The 25,477-nt window shown below is 39.8% G+C and overlaps 1 protein-coding gene across 1 annotated transcript in view; it reads right to left on the bottom strand.

Moving 5' to 3' along the window:
• Positions 1-584: 584 nt before the first annotated feature.
• The window catches only part of GYPC (glycophorin C (Gerbich blood group)), a 37,171-nt gene continuing 12,278 nt past the window's right edge, over positions 585-25,477 (bottom strand). The window contains exons 2-3 of the mRNA XM_074911240.1: positions 10,175-10,225; positions 585-6,358 (exon numbers count right to left, since the gene is read on the bottom strand). Coding sequence (XP_074767341.1) covers positions 6,162-6,358; positions 10,175-10,225 — 248 coding nt within the window. The 3' untranslated portion in view covers positions 585-6,161. The remainder of the gene's footprint in view (positions 6,359-10,174; positions 10,226-25,477) is intronic.

The raw sequence follows: 25,477 nt of genomic DNA, 5'->3' as shown, positions 1-25,477 counted from the left end.
TTATAGTAGACATAGCTTCTGAATATTCTTTAACTATCAATATATAAAGATAAAAGAGAAATTGTATGGAAAGTATGAAGAATAAAGCAGAAGCATTCACATTTGGTAGCAGCTGGGTGGAAGGCAGGCCATCCATCAGTAAAGACCCATTAGATGTGCGTAAGACTGCCTAGAATTTTTAAGAATACTGTGCCTAGGATAATAGACCAGTGTACAGATCCACACTGGCATCCACAGGGTAATGTTCCTTCAGAGAGAATTATTGTTTGATTTCTTATTTGAAGTTTTACTCCTTCTCAGATGTATCAAAAGCTTTTTCTTCCTTTTTTTTTTTTTTTTTTGATGCGAACACCAGCAGTATATCTTTTAGGGTTTGCATGCTCTATTAAGAAAAATTCTAGCCTGCTATTCCTTTTTGATCTACATTCTTATGACAACAATATAATTGGCAATTCTAAAAGTTCATGGTATTTTAAAAGAAAACAAAAAATATGAGAACAGTCTTTTAAATGCTGAAAATGACAACTTTAATTGTAAAGTTATTTGTTTCTTCATATTTTAGCTGCTTCCCCCGCCCCCCCCCCAATTCAAGATATAGTAGATTTACACCAGCAAAGTATTAATAGCTTTGGTAAATACAAACGTTATAGTCAGCTTTAACATACAATCAGCAGTAAGCTTTGAATGCTCTGTATTCTCTATTCTTGTCATAGTAATGCTGCAATTCAAATAGACTTTAATACAATGTATCAGATACTTTCTGCCATACATACAGTTTGAAACAACAGAAGAATGGTGGGAAGGCAAGAGGATATGCTGAAAGATCAGCACTTAATAAAGATTTCTACTTTAATTTACTGTGTTTCTTTCTGACATGGGTCGGAATAAAATTTTTTGCAGGAAGGATAGATATAGTCAGCAAAATTCTTGTTCTGCTGAATTCAGTGGGATTTTATCCCAACGACACAGGGAACAGTCATGTAGAATAAGGATTCCTTATTTCCACTCACTGACAGTATTACCATCTTGAACTAGAGAAGTAACTCTACTACTACAAACATTTCATTTTTTGGTAATATGGTTGGAACTTTTACTCACCATATATATTTTTCTTTGGTATTGTTAGCTTCCTTTATTAACTACCTAAATTTCCAGGCATCGGATGTGTGTTCATTGCTTACCCAGGAGTTCTTTAGTCTTCTGTCTTATCTGAACTGCTGCTGTGAAGGTTCTGCATTTTCTAAATATACAAAGCTTTCCTATGTGAAGAACTGAGAGATCTTAGAAAATGCAATAAACATCTCAATACATTTAAAGTGAATGCTCTTTTGCTGTGTATTTACCAGCATTTTTTTGATGGGACTTGCACATGCAAGGTATTCAGACACCTCATATAATTCAGAGAAAATTGTTGTCAGCAGTTACCTTCAACAAATACACTTTGATTTCTCCAAACAGCAATATCTATTTTGTTTGATGAAAAACTGCTCTCCATCTCTATTGGCATCTAATTGCCTTCTCCTACCATGTATCTTTTTACTGATTTACATCTTGTCTCAGTGTTTCCTGTATTCTGTGAGGAATCCTCACAGGATGTAGCTAGTGGTGCTATCCTACTTATCCTGCAGCTAAAAGTGTTTCAGCACCGTGTCTGCATTCTGTGCTGAAAGGGAACAGTCCTTTTTGGTTTTCTGTCCTGGTGTTCCCCCAATGATCCCTAGATTTGATTTAATAGAAAAATCAATGTTGATGTTCTGATAGTCTCCCAAAGTGATTTGGTCCTGTTGTTCTAAAAAGATAAAAATACATATATAGCTACTTTGACTAGTGGCTGATTAAATCCTCTGCAGGACTGCATTAATGTGCAATGGCACACTGGACCTCAGGAAAACCTGGAATGATAGAAGCCAAGCCCCAGAAAAAAATGTGTACCAGTAATAGGTGGCCAGATACGCATTTGGGGCTCACTTTTGGACAGAATTACTCTGCTGAGCTGTAATGCTGCTACAGGGGCTGACATTGGCAAGCAATCAGCATTGTGCAGGGCAGGACTGTACAGGCATGCTCCAAAAATGAGAAGAAATTGAGTTCCAGATGTTAAAGCAGAATGGTAGAATATTGAATCTGTGAAGACTGTTTTCAAAGCCAGACAAGAAGAGATGGTTTAAAAGGAGATTCATTTCCCTTTGCAAACAAAGATTCTTTTCAGTGAGAGAATTTGAAAACTCCATGAACCCACAAAAAAAGCTCACCAATGTAATAAGAAATACTAACTTTTGTCATATCCTATATCTTTAAAAAATGTCTTGTATTCCTACAAGATAATTTTTATCTTCTCTTTTCCAGCTCCAGTAAATATTGGTCATTTTGATGCACAGCTTTCCTTTACATCATTGAGAAATGACTTATACTTCTAAATGTGGACCTGTGGCTTTCTATGCAAAGTGGGATTCAACAAGCTTTCACAGGGCATTAAGGCATCGGGAATCTTCATACTGTTCCCTTGTTTAGTGCACACTGGAGATTTATAGCACTAAATTTAACTAACTACAGAGCTTGCAGTGCTAGTTCAGATCTGTTTTCTGTGAAAATGTGGCATATGTGATCAGTCTCAGGTCAGCTTGCTCAGGTTTGATAAAATTTGATACAGGATTGTCAATCCAAAGCTAAACCTTTTTTGAAAATTGGTTCTTGTCTGGCAGAGAGGGACAGAGTATCTTCATTGATAAAAAATAGATAGATAGATAAATAAACACATAAATAAATGGCCAATCCTTTGCCATAGGGGAGGCAGCAGTGATCCAGATGGGAGCCTGGGGATTGCAAGCAAGAATAGCAGTCATGGCTGGGTAGATGGGGCACCAGAGAGTCGCAGGACAACAGGCCACAGCAGTAGAGGGACCCCGGATAAAAGTATGTGGGGAAAAAAAGAATCTGTTTCCTTAATTCTCCTATTCAGGAAGCAAATTGTAAAAATCATTTAATCATCAGTGATGAAAAGCTATGGCTGCCAGCTGAGATGTCTCAGTGTTGTACATAATGTTTGTTTAAGCACAGCATGTTGCTTGCAGAAGGATGTGTTGCTAATTAGTCCTAAAAGTTATAGGAAGTTTATAATATACCCTCTTTATAGCTAAACTGAATGAATCAAGACAGTAGAGTTATTGTATGAGTAAGAAATAGCAGGATGAGGACATTAGAGTCTGCCAGTCATCAAATGTCATGAGCTTTCTTCATTACAAAGCAAAATTTGTCCTGGAAAAAAAAATAGACAGAAAATCTCTACAAACCATCTCTTCTTTCTGTTCTGCGTGCTTGAGTCATTTCTAAATACACAAAGTCCTAAAACCCAAAAGAACACTGTAAAAAAAAATAAACTAACTGAAACCATAGCTCTTGCTGGAGTCACTGCTCTGCAAATATTCAAAGTGGCTCATTACCGATAGGGAAGCTGTTGCTGTACGCTTGGACTGTTTGTCAGCTTAGATGAATAGGGAAAATGGGATAAAGAGATTTAACTAAGCTACTAAGAAGGGATATAGTCAAAGACCAGTAGTTGCATTCAGTTCAGATTTAGGGAAAGCAATGACACAGAGCCTGGTGTTGACTGAACTGAGAAGAACTGGCTGAGCTCCACTAACTCATGTACCACCAGAAAATCTGGCCCTTATAGTTCCAATGTGGACAGTTAGCCTGTCTCAAGTCCACCTCATAATTAAAAAACTCACACACCCCCCAAAAGAGACACTAATTCAGGTTCTCCTGTGTATCAGGTATGACACAGTTGTCTAATTATAAGCAGAAGGCTCAAGTTGCAAAAAATAGAATTTCATGACCGCGGAGAGAGACAGGAACTTATTCCCCATGTTCCTCATGCCTTCCTTTAAAGTCAATTTTCTTTAACAACTAGGCTAACCTTACATGGTTTTGAATATGTAAGAGGGGACAAGAGGCTGGTAGTCCTCTATAGGTCCTGCTAGAACTGGAGGAATGGTTCTTGGTGTTTCCATGTCTTGTGTGGGAGATGCAGCAGAGCTCAAATCACCACATTTATCCTCTCCTCAGAGGAAATATTTACATTTTTACTGAACTGGATGGTCAGGGGTCTTCAGTTTTACAAATTCAACCTTACAGCTAAGATAAGTGAATTTCTCCAACACTTGTCCCAGAAAAATAAAACCAGATTCTTTTTCAAAAGTAGTAAAAAGATTAAGATAGTACTGCATCTTAGAAATAAAGTCATGTAGATAATACCAAAATATTTGAACTCTGCTAGTGCTGGGGTTTAGGCATTTTATATTGCACTAGCCACAGAATACAATGTGGTTGTGCAATGGTATGTTGTAAAAAAAATATCTTAAGCATTTAGTAAATTTGGCACGATTTTGATATTTTTGGTTAAAATGCAAAGAAGCGGGGATTTAAGATTCAAAATCATAGGTATCAGGATTCTAAGAATAAATCAGAGTCCATCCCCTTAAGGTACTGAGAAAAGACTGAGATTGTGACTGAAAGACAAAAATATCCCATTTCTTCACTTGGGTCCTCAGAGTCTTTTCTTGTTCAGATCTGTATTCTCTTACAGCATATTTGTGGCCAATGTCAGTAATGGATACTGGAATCCAGGAGCTTTCCAAGCTTTGGTGCCAGGAAGTGAGCACAAGTGATCAGCAACAATGTCTTGAAAGCACAGCTGTAGGTGACTTTATACATATGTACACACATATATAGACCAAAGCATAGGAAAAAAAATATCGAGTTGAGCAGAGCTCATCAGTATCTTATTTGTTATAGTGTATTTCTCCCCCTCTATTTTCAGTAGTCCAGGGCACCACTGCAGCTGGGGGTGAGCAGGTGAAGAGAACAATTATCCTATTTGCAGAGATAACTGTGGGCTTCAGTTAGGAAGCCAACTTACTGGGTTAAAGAAACTCATCACTGTTGATCTTAGGCAAGGAATAAGATGTTTTCATGTGACCCACCATGACTAATCTATTTATTTATTCATAATAAAACACTGATGGTTGGTGTAATTCTCTTATCTAGCACAATGCAAAGGATAGAGAGAGTCCATACAGAGGGAGACATCCATACAAGCCAGTGGGATGCAGATGAACAAGCTTCTTTATAGTGGCAGTCTTATGGTTGCATTTGTAAAACATTCATTGGTATCTGCACCAGAACTGAATTTGTCTCCCTGCAAAAATCCGAAATCCTGCTGGCGGGCATTCAAGAGAATTTTCCAATGCAAAATAAATAAATAAATACTCAGGCAAAAATATCTTACATGAAAAAATCTAGCTGAGCTCCATTTACTCAGAAGTCCTGCTCAAACCAAGATGTTTTATCTTTTAATATCTATCTATTTATGCATGCGTGCAGGGAACTTACTAAGTGGAATTGTATTTGTAAGTCGACTGACTATTATACGCTACATTGTAAATTCCAACATTTTGCAGTTCTCAAGCTGCCATGCAGAGCAAGTTAGAAATAAGTCCTTCATTCTTACATTTTCCATGTTTTCCAACAGTTTATTTCTTTGAAGTGTCTTTGATTTATATATATATATGTATAAAATTCAAAAAAATGAACAAAAAATCCCAATCTAAATCCCCAAAAAACCAAAACAATGTCCCCTGTGCTAATAAAATTGCACATTTAAGGGGAGGGGGGAGTTAGCTGTGCTACAAAGCTATATTTATTCCAGCTACTTCAGTTTTATCTAGTTTAATGTTTGTTCTGTGACCATTTGAAATTCAGTTTCAGGTAGTTCTGTATCATATCAGCATAGGACGCATCATTAATTCTAAGAGGATGTTTTCCATTGGCATCTGCTATTTTCACCAAATGTCAAGGCTTGACATTTGCTATCTTTATCTGGTTTTGGTGTATCACTCATACTGAGATTTTGTTTCTTCTTATCTGATATTGATTTCAGCTGTAACCAGCTGTGTTGCTAATAAATTTCAACAGGCAAGTACCCAGCATTTAGTTCTTCACCAGGAGAGAAAAGAAACAACCCAGTGACAAAAAAAGTAAAGAGGTACTTTTCAGTTAGGATGCTTGCCTGTATCCTCATATTATCCATCTCTTAGCACTTCTGTTGATGTAGCATTTCTGATTGATTCCCTTGGAGAAGCCTCCATGGAAATCCTTGCCCCTCAGATGAAATATTCCTTTTTGCTCTCATCCACTGCTTCCTGGAGAGCTGGGTCATTTTTCAAAGCAGCATCTGCGCTTTCGGCAAACTCAGTTCCTTTTGCCTCGTTGGTGTGGTAGGTGCCCTTATGCCTGTACATGTACCGGACCATCACCACCAGTAGGCAAATGAGAACAAATACCACTGCAGCAATCACACCTAGAGGAAAGAGACCAGTTAAATAGTCAGGAGCAAAATATGAGCAGTATCTCACAGGCAGACAACACAACTTGAATTACTTGATAGGGAAAAGCCCATAGGATGCTCACATGTTGCAGTGTCCAGAGTCAGAACAGTCTGACACTGCAAAAACCAAGATGGGACATAGATACTGCAGGAATGCAGGTCAAATTCTCACTATCTATCTTTCAAATCAATCATTTGATTTAGTTGAACTCATTGGAGCTAAAAGTTCATTACAGAATGAGGGGAACTAAGAGAACATAAAGTAAAACCAATAGGTTTCTTTCACCCTTCCAGTAACAGATACCCAGAGAGTTTGCAGGCAACCTGACCCTGCCTCCGTAAGTGTACTCAGTTACAGGAGAAGTACAGGGCAGTGAGTATTTCTTAGGAGACATTCAACAAATAACAGGAACAGTGTGACTGCAGTTCTGCTCTGTATTTGCAAGCTGCCATTTCATGCTGTGCTCTAATTAAGAAAGTCTGATTGTAATGAATGTGGAAGTGACACATGGGAGAAGGAAGGGATTCTGGGTAGATATTTCCTGTCTACTGGACTAAGGCTAATTACTATCAATGTGTTGACTAGACAAAAATTTCCATAGGTAACCCAAATGTGCATAGGACTAAACGATGAACGGAAGTACTCCTAGTGAAGGAAAGCAAATTCAGGTTCCAGGAGTGGTTGTGCAGAGAACAGTGGGTGTCCTTGTTTCCCAGAGCCCTTTCTTCTTTTCCTTCTCTATTCTGAAATGTAGTTCATAAAAGAGAGGCAACCCCCTGGTTGTTTTTAAAAAATGACAAGCTGTATCCCCTTCATCCCAGATAAAATTGTTCACTTAAGAATCCTGAAAACAAATTAAGTATTGTGAAATTTATTCAATATGTGTAATATTTATTTTTGTTAACATTTTCTTGCATATAACTGAGATGTGCTTACAAAGACTTTAGCTGTGATTCTGTCCAAGTACCTGATACTGAGCTGATTCTATATTCACATGACTCCATGAGTAAACCAAACATTAAAAAATACACGATAAAAAGCACCAGAACAGGACATTTCTAGGAAAATTCATATCTGGAGTGTGAAGCTGCTGTGAGGATGCAATATGTAGGAATTTGTCTGACTCATTGCAGGCATCTACAGGTCAGGAGGGTCCATATGAGTTACTCCCCTTGGGCTTCCTCTACTGTCAGTGGAAGGTGTGTGTGTGTGGGGGCAATTCCTCTTCTAGAACTGAATTCCTACATTTGGTCAGATGAATTGCTCCCTGGAAATGCCTACTATTCTGCAGAGACAATGAGGGGCATGTAGACAGTAAATCTCTTCTGTCCCCTGTGTTCAAGATATGTGGCAGGAGTGGGTATCTCCAAAGCTTTAGATTTATCAGCATCAGTAAAATGAGCAGAGATACTCCATTGGCATGAAAATGGGGGAATGTACAGAATGGAAACACAACCCTCATTTTAGCAAAGGGAGAAAAGAAGACCTGGGGAACATCAGTCAGTCTCATCTCTGTGCCCAGCAAGATCATAAAGCAGATCCTCCTGGAACTATGATAGGGCACAGGTGAAATAAGGAGCTGATTGGTGACAGCCAACATGGCTTCACTAAAGGTAAATTGTGCCTGAGAAATTTGGTGGCCTTCTACAACAGTGTTACAGTGTTGGTGGATAAGGGAAGAGCAACTGAAGTCATCTACCTGGCCTTGTGCAAAGCTTTTCACACTGTCCCGCATAACATCCTTGCCGCTAAATTGGAGAGACATGGATTTAACAGATGGACCACTCGGTGGATAAGGAATTGGCTGGATGGTCTCACTCAAAGAGTTGCGGTCAACAGCTTGATGTCCAAGTGAAGAGCAGTGATGAGTGGCGTTCCTCAGGGGTCAGTGTTGGGACTAGTGACGTTTCACATCTTTGTTGGTGACATGGACAGTGGGATTGAGTGCAAGTTTGACCATGACACCAAGCTGTGTGGTGTGGTTGACACACTGGAGGGAAGGGATGCCATCCAGAGGGACCTTGACAGGCTTGAGAGGCTTGTTTGCATGTGCAAACCTCATGAAGTTCAACAAGTCCAAGTGCAAGGTCCTGCACATGCCTTGAGACAATCCCAAGCACAAATATAGGCTGGGCAGTGCGTGGATTGAGAGCAGCCCTGAGGAGAAGGACTTGGGGGTATTAATGGATGGAAAACTATGACCCGGCAATGTGCGATCACAGCCCAGAAACCCAACTGTGTCCTGGGTTACATCAAGAGAAGCATGGCCAGCAGGTCGAGGGAGGGGATTCTCCCCCTCTACTCCGCTCTCGTGAGACCCCACCGGGAGTACTGTGCTCAGCTTTGGGGTCTCCAGCATCAGAAGGACATGGACATGCTTGAGTGAGTCTAGAGGAGGGCTATGAAGGTGAAAAGGGAGCTGGAGCACCTCCCTTATGAGGACAGGCTGAAAGAGTTGGGGTTGTTCAGCCTAGAGAAGAGAAGGCTCTTGGGGACACCGTCTAGTGGCCTTCCAGCACTTAAACGGGGCCTACAAGAAATCTGGAGAGGGACTTTTTACAATGGTATGTGGTGATAGAACAACACGTAATGGCTTTAAAATGAAAGAGGGTAGATTTACATTAGATATAAGGAAGAAGTTCTTGATTGTGAGGGTGGTGAGGCACTGGAATAGGTTGCCCAGAGAAGCTGTTGATGCCCCCTCGCTGGCAGTGTTCAAGGCCAGGTTGGATGAGACTTTGAGCAGCCTGATCTAATGGAACGTGTCCCTGTCCATGGCAGGGGGGCTGGAACTAGATGATCTTTAATATCCTTTCCAATCCAAACCATTCTATGATTCTATGAATATTAGCATTGTAAATAAAAATGATAACTCTGTCTTAAAAAATATGCCTGCAATCTTATCCTGCAGATTTTATGATGCCTGGTTTTGGAAAGTGAAGTTACTGCTCACAGAAATGAGACTGCTTATAGAAAGAACTTTAGGTTTACAATAATATCATAGTTGCAGTGGGGGCTTCATCAATTTTTAGGACCTCACTGGTATCCCTTGACACAAGAGGCTTTAATAGGCTTTGGATGTAGCACAATATTAATAAGCCTAAGGGACTAAGTACAAATCAATTTACCTGCTACTTGTTCATAGAAAGCTGAAATTAAAGTTACAGGAGATGGGACCTGAGGGAAATATAGCAGAACCTCACCAATTTGCACTAATGATTGGTATACCCCCTTGTGAATGACTGAAATTAGTGTGTTAGCATGGAAATGAACAAACACAATAAAAATAAAAAGACAGGTTCTTTCTGTGAACATAGCTTTGCTCATTTATTCTGACAACTGTATTTAGTTTAAATGCATGAGAGAGCTTTAATGGAATGCCGGGAAATGCACCGTGGTATATTCTGTGAAAGTAAAGGGTCAGCTGGTATGAGCTAGCATGACTCAAATCAAAGGCGCTACACTAGTTCTGTATTAAATGAAAATCTTGGCCCAGTGAATAATGAAGAATATCAGAGGTTGACATTGCTGCTGGACTGTTAGGTATTTTGTCCTAAAATGAGGAATGGATGGGGGTGGTACTGCTCACTATATGGTTTATGCTCGTTATCTCATCTTGTTATCTTGCCAATAGCCCCTCTGGGAGCAGATTTCCCACTGGCCTAATTAACTCTAATTGTGCCGCTCCTGTTGTCTTGTCAGCAAATTGGGGTTTTGCAAAATGCAAGAAATCAACCAACCCGCTGTTTTAATTCTAATGGTGCTGCTGAGTACAGTCTGCTACTTACCTCCAATAACAGCCACATCTGCTCCAGCTGTGGGGCTCTCGATGTCTCCATCTATAAATAGATTAGAACATACCAAAGTTAATTAAAGAAAAAGGAATTGGATAATATGTAACAGCAGTGACTGTACTGGTGGTGGTGTATTATTTTAACCTCTGAAACTCAGAACTTAAACAAGATATCTTGTTAGCAAAAGACATTTACGAAACTTCTCATTAGAGTTAGCTGTACTGTAACAGTTTTCTGTCACCATAACACTGTAAAATAAATAGCTAGCACATTATGCAAACTATCATGGCCCTCAGGGAAACACCTACTGTTTATTATGAGCACTTACCTGTAACATCCTCCAGTGAATGATTAAATTAAGAGCATTTAGGTACTGTGATTACTCTCAGAAAGGTGGTTTTGGGGAAAAAATATTGGTGCCTATTTATGTTCCCATTTATGGATCTTCAGAGTATGGTCTGGATCTTGATTTGATGCAAATTAATCCGGCCCTATTGATTTCAATTAGTATTTATTTATCTGTAGTATACTGTTTTTAATCTTAGCCTTTGTTTTCTTTTAAACCTACATTTGGAATCAAGGCAAGCCTGCTATATGTGTGGTATAAAATATAGTCCCCACCTAAGAGTAAGTATTAATTCAGTGCTGATATATCAAAATATGCACTTTTCTAGATTATAATTTATTAAAAAAAAAAAAGTAACTTTACAATTTAAATGCAAAAGAGAAGTACCTGACCATGTCTTTTTAAGAAGTAAGAAATTGGTCTGAAAAGTTGTAAGCTGCTGAAAGAGCAGTTAGACTTCGAATTACATTTTGATCTTAATTATAACACTTACTAAGAATATCCGAAACAACTAATGAATAGCCAGTATTTTAAAGGGCAGAGAAAAAATATCCTAAAAAATGCTGAGGATTTATCTCTCGTTATTATTTGATATAGAAATTAAGTGAAAGTAAATTCATATAGACAAGCATTTCTTCACTAGTTTCCCCTTGGCTGATCAGGGTACAATTCTGATCTTATTTTCTGTTCCTTATTTCATCTTATTGGTATCAGCCCTTTTAGTCCTGAATTATGTGGATGACTGAGAAGGTGATGAACTCCTGGAGTTCTTCCATGTAGGTTTATGAAGGAAACTCCTTTCTTTGTTTATTACTATACTATTTATACAATTCTATATATTGGTTTCTGAACAAGGCAAATAATAACTTTATGCAAGGTATTTTTTATTTCCTTTTGGTAAATACAGTGGATAGAAAACTTCTCTGGAAAAGGTAAAAATACTAGTTCTAAATCCTTCTATAAATTCAACAGTGGCACTATGACTGATATCTGGCTCTCCTTTTGCTAAATATGTGATATATGATACAAACATAAGACACTATCAGCAGCTTTCTCTTTACTCATGTCCGGTCTTTTATATCAAATTGCAATAAACTGAGGAGAATTGAGATTCAAAGGAGCCCCTTCTTCCCAAACATGGGAGATGTTTTTTCTAGAAAGTAGGAGTACTTCCCTCTACCCCAGAGATCCTTCCTACATTTTTTTTCCAGCTATACACTGATGGAAAGATTGAACACGCCTTGTGTAATTTAAAAACTCTAATTATGTCTACGTCCATTCAAAACCCGTGTGCCTCAGAAGAGATTAATTGATTCAAGGTCAAACTGTTCTGTATTTCTTTATACACCAAATATATGCTGCATGCCAAAAAAGCAGGCTCCTCTACAGCAATCAAATACTTGAAGGTGTGAATTCTAAAGTGCTTCCCTAGCCACACAGCTTGCTTCCAAACATTAATTCCAGATCAAATCATTATCCCTTTAATTATAAAAAGGTATGTGAGTAACTCTCTGCTCTTTCCTATCGTTCCCAGGTGCCTCTCAGATTCAGATAACAAGCAGGTGCCTTATCTCTAGTACTTGCTACCACAGTGCTTTTTGATAATGGATTACAGTAGCATCACTTTGCAGAAAAGTTTCCATTTCCATACTGCACTTTCTAAGTTTTCAGAAGAATGCTGGACCCATATTAAGCTATCATGTAGTTGGCACCGATCTATCTGTTAAGCTGACGATGCCGTGCCATTTAGCAACCAGCTAACACCATGATGTGGCTTCACTCACCACAGTTCCCATTTTACTGCAAGCATGAGAGTGACTTCTTTGTGTGTCAACTTCTGACCACAGAATGGCCTTGCTGTCCTCCCGGTCTTTTGCTGCATCATCCAGAGTGTCAGGACATTGCAGCTACCACCATGTATTGGGTTTGCGTAGCAAAGTTTTGGTAGCAGGGTGGCTACAGAGGGGGCTTCTTTGAGAGGCTGCTAGAAGCTTCCCCTATGTCTGACAGAGCCAATGTCAGCTGGCTCTAAGATGGATCCACTGCTGGCCAAGGCTGACCCCATCAGCAACGGTGGTAGCACCTCTCGGAAAACATGTTTAAGAAGGGGGAAGAAACCCACCTGTGCAACAACAAATGCAGCCAGAAAGAGTGAGAATATGTATGAGAAACAACTCTGCAGACACCAAGGGCAGTGAAGAAGGAGGGGGAGAAGATGCTTTAGGCACCAGAGCAGAGATTCCCCTGCAGCCCGTGGTGCAGCCCGTGGTGAAGCAGCTGTGCCCTGTACCGACGGAGGTTAACTGTGGAGCAGAGACCCCCCTGCAGCCCGGGGAGGACCCCACACCAGAGCAGGTGGATGTGCCTGAAGGAGACTGTGACCCTGTGGGAAGCCCACACCGGAGAGGCTCCTGGCAGGACCTGTGACCCTGTGGGGGACCCACACTGGAGCAGTCTGTTCCTGAAGGGCCTACTTCCTCCCCCACCACTGGTGCAGGGGGACAGGTTGGACACCAGGTGCCCACCAAAGCTTTTCGCCTTCTTAAATATGTTATCCCAGAGGTGCTACCACCATTGATGACGGGCTCAGCCTTGGCCAGTGGTGAGTCTGTCTTGGAGCTGGCTGACATTGGTTCTGTGCGACACAGGGCAAGCTTCCAACAGCTTCTTACAGAAGCCCCCCTGTAGTTCCCCTGCTACCAAAACCTTGCAACACAAAGCCAATACACACTAATGACCAGAAGTTTCCAGGGTCTGTTCTCAGATCAATTTTGGAGCAATGATAATGGAGGGGAGAAAGGGAACCTCAATGCCTGTCTCAGTCTCTGAAATATCACTTTGTCCAAAACCAGTTATGTGATTCATGGCAGTATCATGATATTGCTAGGCAGGGGGAGAAGCTATCAGTGTCATTCAAGATTCAAGCAGTATCACCCTTCATGAAATATGACTGAGGAAATTTCAAGGCATCTGCTCAGGAAATGAGGCTGTGTTCCCAGAGCAGGGGTGAGACAACAGCCACTTTTCAGACAGGAATCCATGCTTGGCCAGGAAACTCAACATGGTCTCTCCAAACTTCAGCTCAGTCTACATGAGAAATACACTGCATTACTGTAGGACTGAATCTTTATTTTCTGAGGCACAAAAGATATCCAACATACTGCAAGAATTTTCAGCTGAACGATGGCTGTAGGCTTTGGCCTTCTTGCACCTTCTTTATTCTGCTCTTTTTTGTGTGCAGAGCACTCAGAAGTCTGTTTCAGTAACTGCTGTTGCACCTGTTTTGGTTATTTTCCTTTGTTTCAAGGACATCTTCTGTGTTATCTGCTGCTAAATTGTCCTTACAAAACTTCCTCTCATTGTTACACTGGCCCTTGTCCATAGCTACAATCTGATCCCTGAAGTGTTTAGACTGTTGTTATTTAGTGCCATTGGTTACCATGACACACAGAAATCAAAAGACTGTGGGAAAACTTGTTTTTCATAAAATCTCTGGCCATCAGAATGGGTTGACTAAATCAAGAATAGAACAAACAAATCAAATCGCTTGTTATTGGAAAGTATGTTTCTAAAATCCAGAATGAAGGGAAAGAAATGACTTTGTACCATGACCTGAAATTCATCAAATTCCAGTTCTGCCCATAAACTTACAGATAAGGAATTTTGCAATAGAACGACAATTGCTACTTGTGTCAGTCTCATCCATCAAATAATGCTGAGGAGGCAGAAGCCTCTGAAAGCCTGGGGTATATTCCTGACTGAAATACTGCCAGCAGATCTCTGGCTTTACACTTCAAAGGTGAAAAGCCAGTACAACTAACTTTTATGTTCATGTAGCCAGTGGTGAGTTTTTCCTGCTAAATTTGTCAGGAAATTTGTCAGGAAATTTGTCAGGAAATTTTGTAAACCATCTCCTCCAGGTGTGATTTTTCTAATAAAACTTGACTTTTATTAATTGTGATAGTTTTTTTCTAGTTTAAACTGATCCCATTCCATTTCGGCTGAGGGCTTTTTTGAAGGAAGCTGGTCCAGCAGTGAAAATGTTTGAGGTTCAGCACTCTCCTTGTTTTGCTATGTACTTCTGCTGGCAGTTGTAATAGTTTATTTTGTTCTTTAAATTACAAATCCAAGCCACTAAAAGATGTAAGTCACTTCTGGCTCAAAAAATTATGACACTGGCTTTAAAATAATGTAAAACTTATTTTATTTGCCCTTTCTTTCATCCCTGAGCTTTATTCAAGTCTTACTTTCCAGGCTTTGTCTACAACACCAAAGACAAAATGAACTTTGTTGAGGTTTTGGCCTGATTTTGTAACACCAGGAAACATATCTTTAGGGATAACATGAAATGTTATGAGAATTCTGATAAAGATGCAAGACCTACCAGTGAGCTACTTTAGAAGAATAACCATGTTAAGACATTCAAACTGACAAACCATTCAACTTACATGGTGATGGGAAGGGGTATATTTGTTCCCAGAATACCTTCTCTGATCCAGCATAGAAAACACAGATTTTCGATCCTGCTACTTGCAGAAAACAATACCGTAATGTGCTTCTGTGGTTCCTGTCAGTGACACGTGGGATAAATTTGCAGAGTTTCAAGCTTTCTAATTTTTCAGGCATCGTTTTTGCCCGCTAAAGGAATTTCCAGAAAAAATCTAGTATTTGCACCCTTAGTGTTTTTGTGGTCAGCGTGGTAGTAGCAACTTAAGTACCTACATGTTTGCTTGTTATGGATTTACACATGGAAAAGGCATGAAAGGAAAACTGGACCTGCAAAAGGATCCCCATTTCGCACATTTGATATGAATGCATGGGAATCATCCTACAGGACAGATCTAACCCACTGGTGCAAACTACCAAATCTCTGCTGTGTAAACCACAACAGCAATTTGATGGGATAACGCAGACCTTACCCCAAACTTCTCAGTGTCTCTCTCATTTACTGAGGTAATGCTCCAAACTAAAGCTGGGCAAGTGTTTACTGCTAAGCAGTGCTGAATATAGAAAGAAAAGCCCAAGATTACAGCTCATGTTGTCACAGTTTCCTTGCAGCTGTGGGTGATACTGCTGTTTTGGAGTGGGTGAGTCAAGCTGAGTGAGTATATAGATATCTATGTGTGATAAGCAGCTTTTACAACACAGTTTTCAAAGCCATTCAACAGCAGTCAGGCAGCACTGCTCCTGCCTTTCAGGATTTTCCCATCCACGTGCTTGTGCTTTCGATTCTTAGCAACCTAAGCCATCTCTTATCATGATGCTCCATTGCTGCCTGCTTGTGGTTACAATCTCAGATGAAGTCTTGGCTGCTAAATTACACTCAAATAGGTCTCTAAGTGCTTTCTTGGGCAAGCCATTTTCTCTCTTGATGTGCCTATTCATTGCATAAGAAGTGCTTGAAATTCATTCAATCCCGGTGAATGTCGAGCTGAGCTCCTTAGGGCAGTCATTTCCTTCTTACAGCTTTCCTAGGTGTGCACACTGTAAGATTTCATCTTTAATCAGCTCACCTAACCACCTTATGAAAAACACTGCTGCTAGTGGGACTTTTCCAGGTGAGGGACAATCCAACTTCATCTCAGTATATTCACCGATGTGCTTTGTAGAACCACCCCAAATATTGCCTGTTGTTGCAGGAAGTGCTGTGTAAGCAGTCTGTAGGCTGAAATGTGACTTTAGAATTCAACTATTAAGTGTTTAATGGTTTTGTCTTAAATATTGGTACTATCTGTGCACTTCCAGTAAACAAGGGAGATGTTCAAACTGAGTAACATCCAGTTCATGCTTCAGGTCAGATATAAATGGAATTTAGGGAAGGATTTTGCCTCTGTATTGATTGTTCTTTCATACATTCATACATTTGAAGGAAAGTTTTAAGTATAACTGGAGACTAATGAAATACAGTTTACTCAGTAATACTGAGTCTAGTAAATTATTGTCTATTTTTGGGGTTGTATCAACTGACCTAGCACAACATACCATACCAATTTTGACTTATTTTTTTTTAAAAAAGTTGGAATTTTAAAGGAAGACTGTCTTATCATGTAAAGAATTTAGGTGGGGTTTCAGAAAGATTAATCACTGATCTAACTGCTTCCACTGAAGATGGCAGAAAGGTATTTGACTGGGTTCAGTAAAACATTATAAAATTCTGAAAGTATTGAGGAATACACAGAAGCTTTTGTAATTGGTAAAAACGTTTGTTATAATTTTTGCATTTTTAATTTTTTAACTATAATGTAGTTAAAAATGTATTTATTATAACTGTTCCTTTCCCCAGGGATTTTATTGTTCTTTGTATGCTCTTCTGAAGTCATCATTCCTCTTGAGTGTAAAAGCAGGTCTGAATGTGTCCCTGTTGTCATCACTGATGCAAGACTTTTCTTACCACACATTTAGTATGGAAGAACTAATAAAGGCTTAACATCTCCATTGTTTATGCAATGGTGGTATGTCCTCCTTGCCCTTTGGTTTATGTTTGTGCCTTGCCAACACACTGCATTCATGAGAAAATCATTAATCTATTAACCTTAGCACACTGATTTAATTTACAAGCTATAGTTAGAACTGGTTCACTGCAGCTGCATGTGTAAAAATGAGTTGAACCAACTTCTAAAAACTTCATGTTAAAAAGATATTAACTGCTCAAGCTGCTCTCTGGCCTGTATTATGATATCAGAGGCATTGCACTAAGGCCTTTCTGGATTAAAAAAAAGAAAGTTATTACCTATTTTAATATTTGCCAGTAAGTGTGCAGTGCCCTGCCAGAGCTGGCATCTCTTATCCCAAAGGGTCATCAGCCTGAACCCATCAATTTGACACATTGCACTGAAAAACCCATCACCATCTCCCATTAGATAATGAAACACATCAAGGCTGTTCTTTCAAAATTAAGGAGCAGTTTCTCATCTGTCAATCTGGACAAGAGACAGAATAATTTGGCTTCCATTTATATACTAAATTATTATAAGGACAATAATGGTGACATACAACAACCACCACATGATCTTTTGGGTAAATAAATGGACTATGCTTCAAATGTAAGGTAAATCACACAGATTAAAAATATTTACAAAATTAAAATGCACTGGGGCCAATCCTCTTGTTATCCTACCTAACAAGTACTTTAGCTATCAAGTAATTAATTCTGAGAAGACAAAATCCAGTCTCATTCAATTAAAATAAAAGTCTGTTCAAGACTTTTTACACATTCTAAAATAGTTAGGATAAAAAGGCATTATCAAATTAATTTAATTAGATTAAGATTGCCACATAATTTTAACAGTTCTCATTTGATTCTGGTATACAGTGTCAGCAAAATATTTTTGTACCATTCTAGAATGTTATAAACTAAGAAGGAGAAAATATGTTTTCCAATGTTTGAGGAAGTAATGGCTTCACTCACATAGTTTCTCTTTCTATTGTGACGCTGAATTGTGCTTTGCCTTGGGGAAAATCAGAGATGGAGAGATACATTAAAAATCAGCTTGTCAAAAAATAATCATGTGGTATCCCTTAATGATATGACAGAGACATTCATATGGATCTATCTGCTTCTTATAGCATCAGGAAGGACAATAACGTTTCAGGTTCAGCAGAAGAAAACCAGAGCAGAGGAGAAGTTAGAGAGAGGAGTTCCTTTGCAAGCAGGCAATGAAGCTCACAAAAGGATGTTGTAGAAACCTTGTTTTTAGGGATGGGATGTAGAAAGCCAAGGTCCACTCAGTGGTGGTCTTGCTGCTCATATATAGTGGACAGGTTTTGCTGTGCTCCTGTAGGAAAGCTGCTTGATGTCTGAAGATCAAACACTGCCTTCTTTTCATACAAAGGGTGCATGAAGTGTGTGGACCTGGAAGAAGGTCTAATCTTTTTCAAAAAATGCTGCATGTGGCACCTTCCAAGTTGTGCCTTGTTTTGTTTGTCTCATGTTTATAGTCATATCACTGTAAAAAGTTCATTACTTTTCCATGGAAATATGTTAATGTAACCAGGCCATAATTTACATATTTCCTCCACAACCACCAAAGTTGGTTCATGCTCGAAATGTACAACATGTTGTTGGGGAAGATAAATTGACCTGGTATTGCTTCATTAAAGAAGAAGTGATGGTATGAATCAATCCATAAGGTACAGTCCATGATCAGGACGTTTTACTGCATGTGTTTTCCTCCCTGCTTTCCCCTCTTTGTCAGAACAGCGTACTCCTTTTGAGGGCTTTTTAATCAGGAAGGTTTTGAAAGAAACACTAAATATCCAGTGAAATTTCTGCCTGACTTTCCTCCAAAGTCAACAATTTCAAGCTCTAGTCATTTTTTGTTGAAATAAAATGGGAACAAAACAGTCATTTGCTTATTCACTGAGATCAAAGCTGAATGGAAAGGAGTCACTGGCTTCACTGATTAACCATTGCAAATGTTGGAAATGATCATAGGTAATCAAAGGAGCTGACTATGGACATAGTGAAAAGCCATCTGACCACCTGCAACAGATACTTAACTTGTAATTCTTGAGAAACAGTGCATGAAAGAAGCACACCTCACTGACCTAAACTTTGCATGTTAGAAACATAAGCATAAAAATTTGAGCCAGAACCTTTCAGTGAAAAGTCAGAGGCCAAGAGGTCTTAGAGGACATGTTAATTCCTTCCCAGCGCCTGTGTAAATGGTTATATGATGCTGTAAGACAATTTAACTCTAAACTGCTTGTAATTATTTACCAAGACGTGCTTTTAATTTGTACCTAACAGGTCTACCAGCCTCCGTCCTGACTCTCAGACCTTTTGACCGTGTCATCAGAGGATAAGGTGATCTCTGTGTTTCTTAATGTTGCTGTGCTTGATTTTATGACCTTAATAACTTCTTAAGTTTGGGTTTTAGTTTACATTTGCAACATACCCTTTTTATGGATGCAGCACTATTCAAGACAAACATTAGTTAAAATTAGTCCCCCTAACTAAGACAGACTGAACTGTTTGTTAGTATTTGAAATATTTCCATTGAATATATTCAGCAGCATTTTTGCATGGATTTTCTCTGTTCCTGATGTGTACCTGACTGCCCTTGTAACCTTTACAACTTTTGACTCCATTATTCAATCCCAACTGTTTTTAAAGGAAGAACAGGCAAAGATAAGCACTTCGCCACAATTTTCATGAAAAGTGTAGGCTGGTGAGAAAAGGGAGACTAGGGTAGTCCAGCAGTGAAGGAGAGGCAGCAAGGACTCAGCAATTTTAAGCTCTGTTTAGCAGCAGTTGGTTCTCCAGTCACCACGTGCTTTCCAATCATCATGCCCGTAGATCCAGAGGACCTGCAGCAAGGTGCTTCCCCTCCTGCAGGCAGCTGCTCTGGGAGGGAGCCAGTGTATGCTGCAGGTGGGATTTAGGGGCCAGAGACATAAATCCCAAAGCAGGAGTGTTTCACTGGCTCTATTGCTGGCAGAAAACTTGTTTTAATGAACACTTATGTATAAGGAAATAAACATGGCCATTACTCTATTAAGGCTGATAAATGTCTGTTTCTCATTTTGAGACGAAAAAGCTTGACCTTGTGCTTAAATTACAGGTGATATGATCAAATTACAGGTGATGTCATTTAGAAATCTCTTGGAACCTAGCAAAAATCAAAAGTTATTCACAAAGATATTATCCTGACGATTCAAAGAATGCAGTGCCAGGCTATTATCTTTAGAAATGTATAATCATTTTCCCAGCATGGGCAAGTTTCTTTTATGTCTCATTCCCACCACCAATATTTTGTAGCAAAGCAGCCCAAAAGGTGACAATTCTTGGAATCAGGAGCTCTCTGTGCTCCATCCCCTAGCTTATTTGATATGAATTGTATTCAGCTACATCCAGCTCATACACCAGTGCTTGCCTAAGGCACCAACTACTAAGCATTCCAAGTGGAAATGTCAGGATGCTTAGCATATGCTCTTCAGGGACAGAGATCTTTCCTGGAGCACTGATGAGGTTAATATTATTAATGGAGATATCTCTAGAAGAAACAATCTTCCAAATGCTTTAAATATTGAGCATATTAAACAAAGAAAATAAAACATATTGAAACACCTTAGAAACTTGCAAGGCAAATAGTAGCTCAGGGCAACAACATTTCTCATTTTCCAAGGAATCTGCAATGAATATGCAGATTTCTTTTGCATATCTGCTCCATTTAAAAAGACAAAGACCATTTTATTATCTGAAAAGCATTTACGTATCAGTCCAAGCTGTCTGAATCAAGTTGAATAATTTTAGCAAAACTTCTTTACCATCTATCATTCATCTGAGCAATTCTAGACAGATTGTGCAAAAAATGTTAAAAAGAGGGGGGAAAAAAAGAAAAAAATCTCGCTTGTCTATTATTTTTGGACAGTTGTCTGGCATTATTTGACAAATAGCATATTGAATGCATTAAGAGAGCTGAACATGAAAAAGCCTCCATTGCAGCCATATACTGAACGTTTTTTTAGTGCTGGATTTATATTGTTGTGAGATTCATTAACAGCTCATTACTAATGTTCCTCTCTCCTAGTGAAACATGAATGCTAAGTACCATGTAGGTGGAGAGCTGATAACCAACCTGGCAAGATGTTTGATCACTGGAAAGGAATCTGTATGATCTAAATTTTCCCCACAGGTGCTGCAGAGGGGACACTAGTTGGCAGTTGGCCTAGGTGATTGTTGTAGGTCCCTTCCAACTGGAACTATTCTATTCTATTCTATTCTATTCTATTCTATTCTATTCTATTCTATTCTATTCTATTCCATTCCATCCCATTCCATTCCATTCCATTCCATTCCACTGATATGCCTTCTTTCAAGAAGATCCATTCAGCTTCAACAGAGGTATGATGAACCCTGGGGCATAAGGTGGGAATTTGTCTTCCTGTCAACCAAGCAGCAAACCTGGAAGACTACATTAGATTAGAAACCTAGCTTTCTGGAGACTATATTTAGGGAAAATAATCCCAACCATTACTGTTAGGATTGCTTAACCATCCCTTTCCAAAGCCTGTACTGAGGGCTTAGATTTTTTGCAGAGCTTTCAACATGCACTGGTCAGAAAGACTAGATCTCTCTTACAGGTTCTTAAATAGTGTCTTACACTCTGCTTTTGCCTGTAAAGTTGAAGTCATGTTTATGGAATGTTGTGCCAAAACCTGGTGCTATTACATTCCTAACTAGAAAAGAATTCCATTTAGTTTAGTCTCCTGATAAGGAGTCCTTTTTGGGTTACTGCTCACTTGAATGGCTCTCTGTAGACAGATGTTGACTTTCACACAACTTGGAGAATGATAATAATTTCTGAGGCTTCTGCTTCTCTTTCAAATGTGGTTGAAACAGTGGATCCAAAAGTTCTTGATGGGAAGTGACAGATGGATGAACAGATGATTAAGCAGACAGATAGACAGCAGGAACACATAAGACTCATTTCATTAGGAAACTGGACTGAAACAGAAGTAGCATGGGTACTTGGATAATATTCATATTTTGGTCACCAATTTAAAAAATGCCATGTTTTTGCAACCATTTCAAGGCTTGTAGAAGATGTCCTTAGTGGTTTAAACAGCAAAGGAAAAACCAAAGGGACATTGCTGAAATTTTTTTCAGCTTAATTTTTTGTCAGAATGCTACATTTTTATAGTTTGGACTATATTTTAAACCTTTAAAGCCAGATTTGGCTTGGACAGCCCTGGCAATTTCAATAGAGGATTAATGTGTGTCGTTAAGCAAAGAAATATGGCTTAGTACTTTTCAATAGCAACAAATGCTTGCTATGGCACTTCTCTGATCAACATATTTTTGACTTACTATAAAGCCTTTGGTCTGCTCCTTTCCTGAAGGTATGAAATATACATGCAGGAAAGCTGAGAGTGAATTATTGTGATTTGAGCTGGTTGCTACATCCCAGAAGAAAAGGGCATTCTCGTTCCTAACCCTTTTCCTTTCAAGCTGACCTAGCAGAAAACCAGTCCACCAAAAGGAGAGGTGGTGGGTATTTACTTACTGGCAAACTGATCATGTAGCCTGGCTGTCTGTCGATCTGTTAACTGGGTGGGGTTTGCTAGGTGCAGAGAGAGAGGGCAAAAAGCAGGAATGCTCTTTTGGGCAGGTAGAGTATATTACAAATCTGCACTCAGAAAAAAACAAGTCCCCCAAAAGAGAAGCATAAGGAGAAAAACATCTGGATAAAGCTGGAGATTTCCTTGCTAGATTGCTCTGAACAGAACAGAACACTCAAGATTTTTACAGCCAAGTCACTTCTTTGAAATACATTAGCTCTAGAAGGCCATGGAAAAAGTTGAGCTTGGTATTCCCTGTGTAAGAATATATTGGAATGCACTAAGAAGACCCTTCTCTCAGCTGTCAAAATAGGGACCCTAGTGCAGAGATGTTGCTCTACCTCCCCCCCTGCCTGGAGGGATGCTGCTCTTTCACAGCTGAATCAGCAACAGTCACGCACTGCAGCTGAGCAGCAGAAGTCACTGTTGTCCCATTTAGACTTGTATCAAAGCAGGGCACTATTCCAACACACAAAGTGAAATACCAAATGGTATACATACAAGGTGGGATTTGCAAAAGCTCATTCTGTTAAACTGCTTCTGCTCCCTTTGAAGTTGGTGACAGATCTCCCACGCATTCCAACTGCTCAGTTGGGCCAATGGTGAAAGCTTTTAAAAAAATCTATTTTATGAATATTAGAAACATGATAGAACCAAGGATTCATCATCAAGATCATCATATGTAGCCTCTGGTGTCCATCCTCTCTGTTTTCCAACTTCCCAGTTTAATTCACCAGTTGATACTGTCTAAGATTGCAAAAACCTGACTTCTCAAGTAGCCAGAAGAGGACCTGCAAATTTCTCAAAGCCCTTTCATAACAAACCCAAACTATTTACCATTGCCTCCAGAGAAGTCTGCTTTGAAACATTATCATAAGGTCAAGTTATCCCACTGAAACACCTATTAGTATAAAGAGAATGAAAAAAAAAAAAAAAAAAGGGAAAAAAAAAAAGGAAAAATGAAAAAACCTACAGCACTAGTACAGCCCTGGAAAATATGAAGTCATAAGTAGAGTTCAGCCAGAGCAGACTCCCATTAAACTTTGTTTAAGAGCCAAGTTCCACCCCGAGATATGTGTGAGCTGCAGTTTATTTCAGGGGGAGCTGTGCTGTACTTCATGTCAGGGCAAGGTTTGGACACAAGTATGTATCTGTTACGAGTCAGAGAGGAGTAAAGTCCACATCCCTTTTGCATTTTTTGGTTCTGTCTACATGGATGGAATAGAAAACTGAAAGAAGTGGTTAAAACAGCCCACAGTTTTACAGAGCCTGTCTGTCAATTTTAATTCCTTCTTCCACAAGACCTGAATGTCTGTGTTTCTAAACCCCCTAAGCTACTTTCATGAGACATGGTAGCCTTTCCCCATGTCCCTGACGCCCCAAGTGGAGTTAAACACACAGGCAGAAGCTCTAAGGCTTGTCTTTCTAGCCTTTTTTTTTTTTTTTTTTTCTTGGGAGTCGCTTTAGGAGACAGTCAGCAAGAAATGTTCCCTAGGATATGCACATGCTTTACAAAGAAGGGACATACACAGCAGTCTGGCTTCCTTAATGCCTCCCACTGAACACTTCTGTCTGACAGGAACTCCACTGAATGACGAGGGAAAAAAGAGTGGCAGAGACTTTCCCTACCCTGCTTGCTATCCCAGACAGGGGCGAGGTGATATCCGCAACCACGTGCTGTGTGGAGTTGCATGGATAGCTTCAGGCAACGGCCTTTATCTACCAGCTCCTGCTGCACGGCTGGCTGTTAGAGGGGACAAACCGATAGCCATGGCCACACGCATTTCTGCGTGGCTCCTGGAGGCTCTGTGGCTCCCTGAGGAACAAGGCAGGGAAGCGCCTTGCTCCCTGACATGAGCTGTGCCTTCAGTAACGCTGAGCTCCCAAGGTTGAATTCCTTCAGCTACAAGTTAAAAGAGCTCATTCAAGAAGAGGGAGAAGGGGGAGGTAAGGCTCAGTCCTGCGAAGCGCTGAGTCTGGATGTGAGCAGGAGGTTAAAGTTTTTCATATGAGAAACTCTGGAAAATGAAAAAGCTTTTATACCCCAAGGCAACCCTTTAAACACTGAAATACTAACTCTGGCTCAAGAATTTCCCATGCCTCAGATCCCTAGATCATTGCCTTGTGCTTTAACTCTCCATTAGGCATCTGCTACTGGCTCTAACAGGGCAGACGGACCATCAGCTCCATGCTCACTACAGTACTTTCATGAGCAGAGCTGGAAAAGCATTTAAGTCCTGCACACCCAGCACCATCAGGATCAAACCAACACTGGCAATCATTTGTCATGGATACTGTAGCAGATGGGAAGAAGTGTCAGTGGCCCTGGGAAAGATAATCTTTTTTTCTTAATAATGGTGTAACCTAACATTCAGCTGGTGAGGGCCAAGGGAAACATACAGGCAGCTCTGGTAACACCACAACATTGCTTCATTGTGCAATGGCAGTGAAACAGGGGATAAGAAAAATCGCTACCAAATCCCATTAGCTAGAAATTGGATTGGAAATATCCCAGCAGGGATGGGGAATGGGAAGGAATAGATATGGGTGCCCTGGTAGTCTGGAGAGAATATATTGCCCTTGGCCACAGCTGGTGTGCCACGGCTTTGTGCCTGTCAAAGGACTGATTTTGCATTTCTTGCTACATCTTCCCTCACCCAGGATTATGTTCAGTGTGGGGGAGAAGTAGCCTCTTAGGGATATAGATGCTCATGCCCACAGACAGCAAGCTGTTAACTTAATGTACCAAACAGTGGCAAACAAAATCAGTTGTGAAGCTGGACACCCACATTTATCAGTATCTCCCTGGCAGACTTCACTCAGCCACCCACAAGTCCTGGACCTTGTTGTGTGCTGCAGTCAGCAGGGCATGACTGGTGGGGTTGATC

The sequence above is a fragment of the Athene noctua genome, chromosome 7 (genome assembly GCF_965140245.1).
Source record: "Athene noctua chromosome 7, bAthNoc1.hap1.1, whole genome shotgun sequence".
NCBI lineage: Eukaryota > Metazoa > Chordata > Aves > Strigiformes > Strigidae > Athene > Athene noctua.
This window is presented reverse-complemented; position numbering and strand designations above follow the sequence as displayed.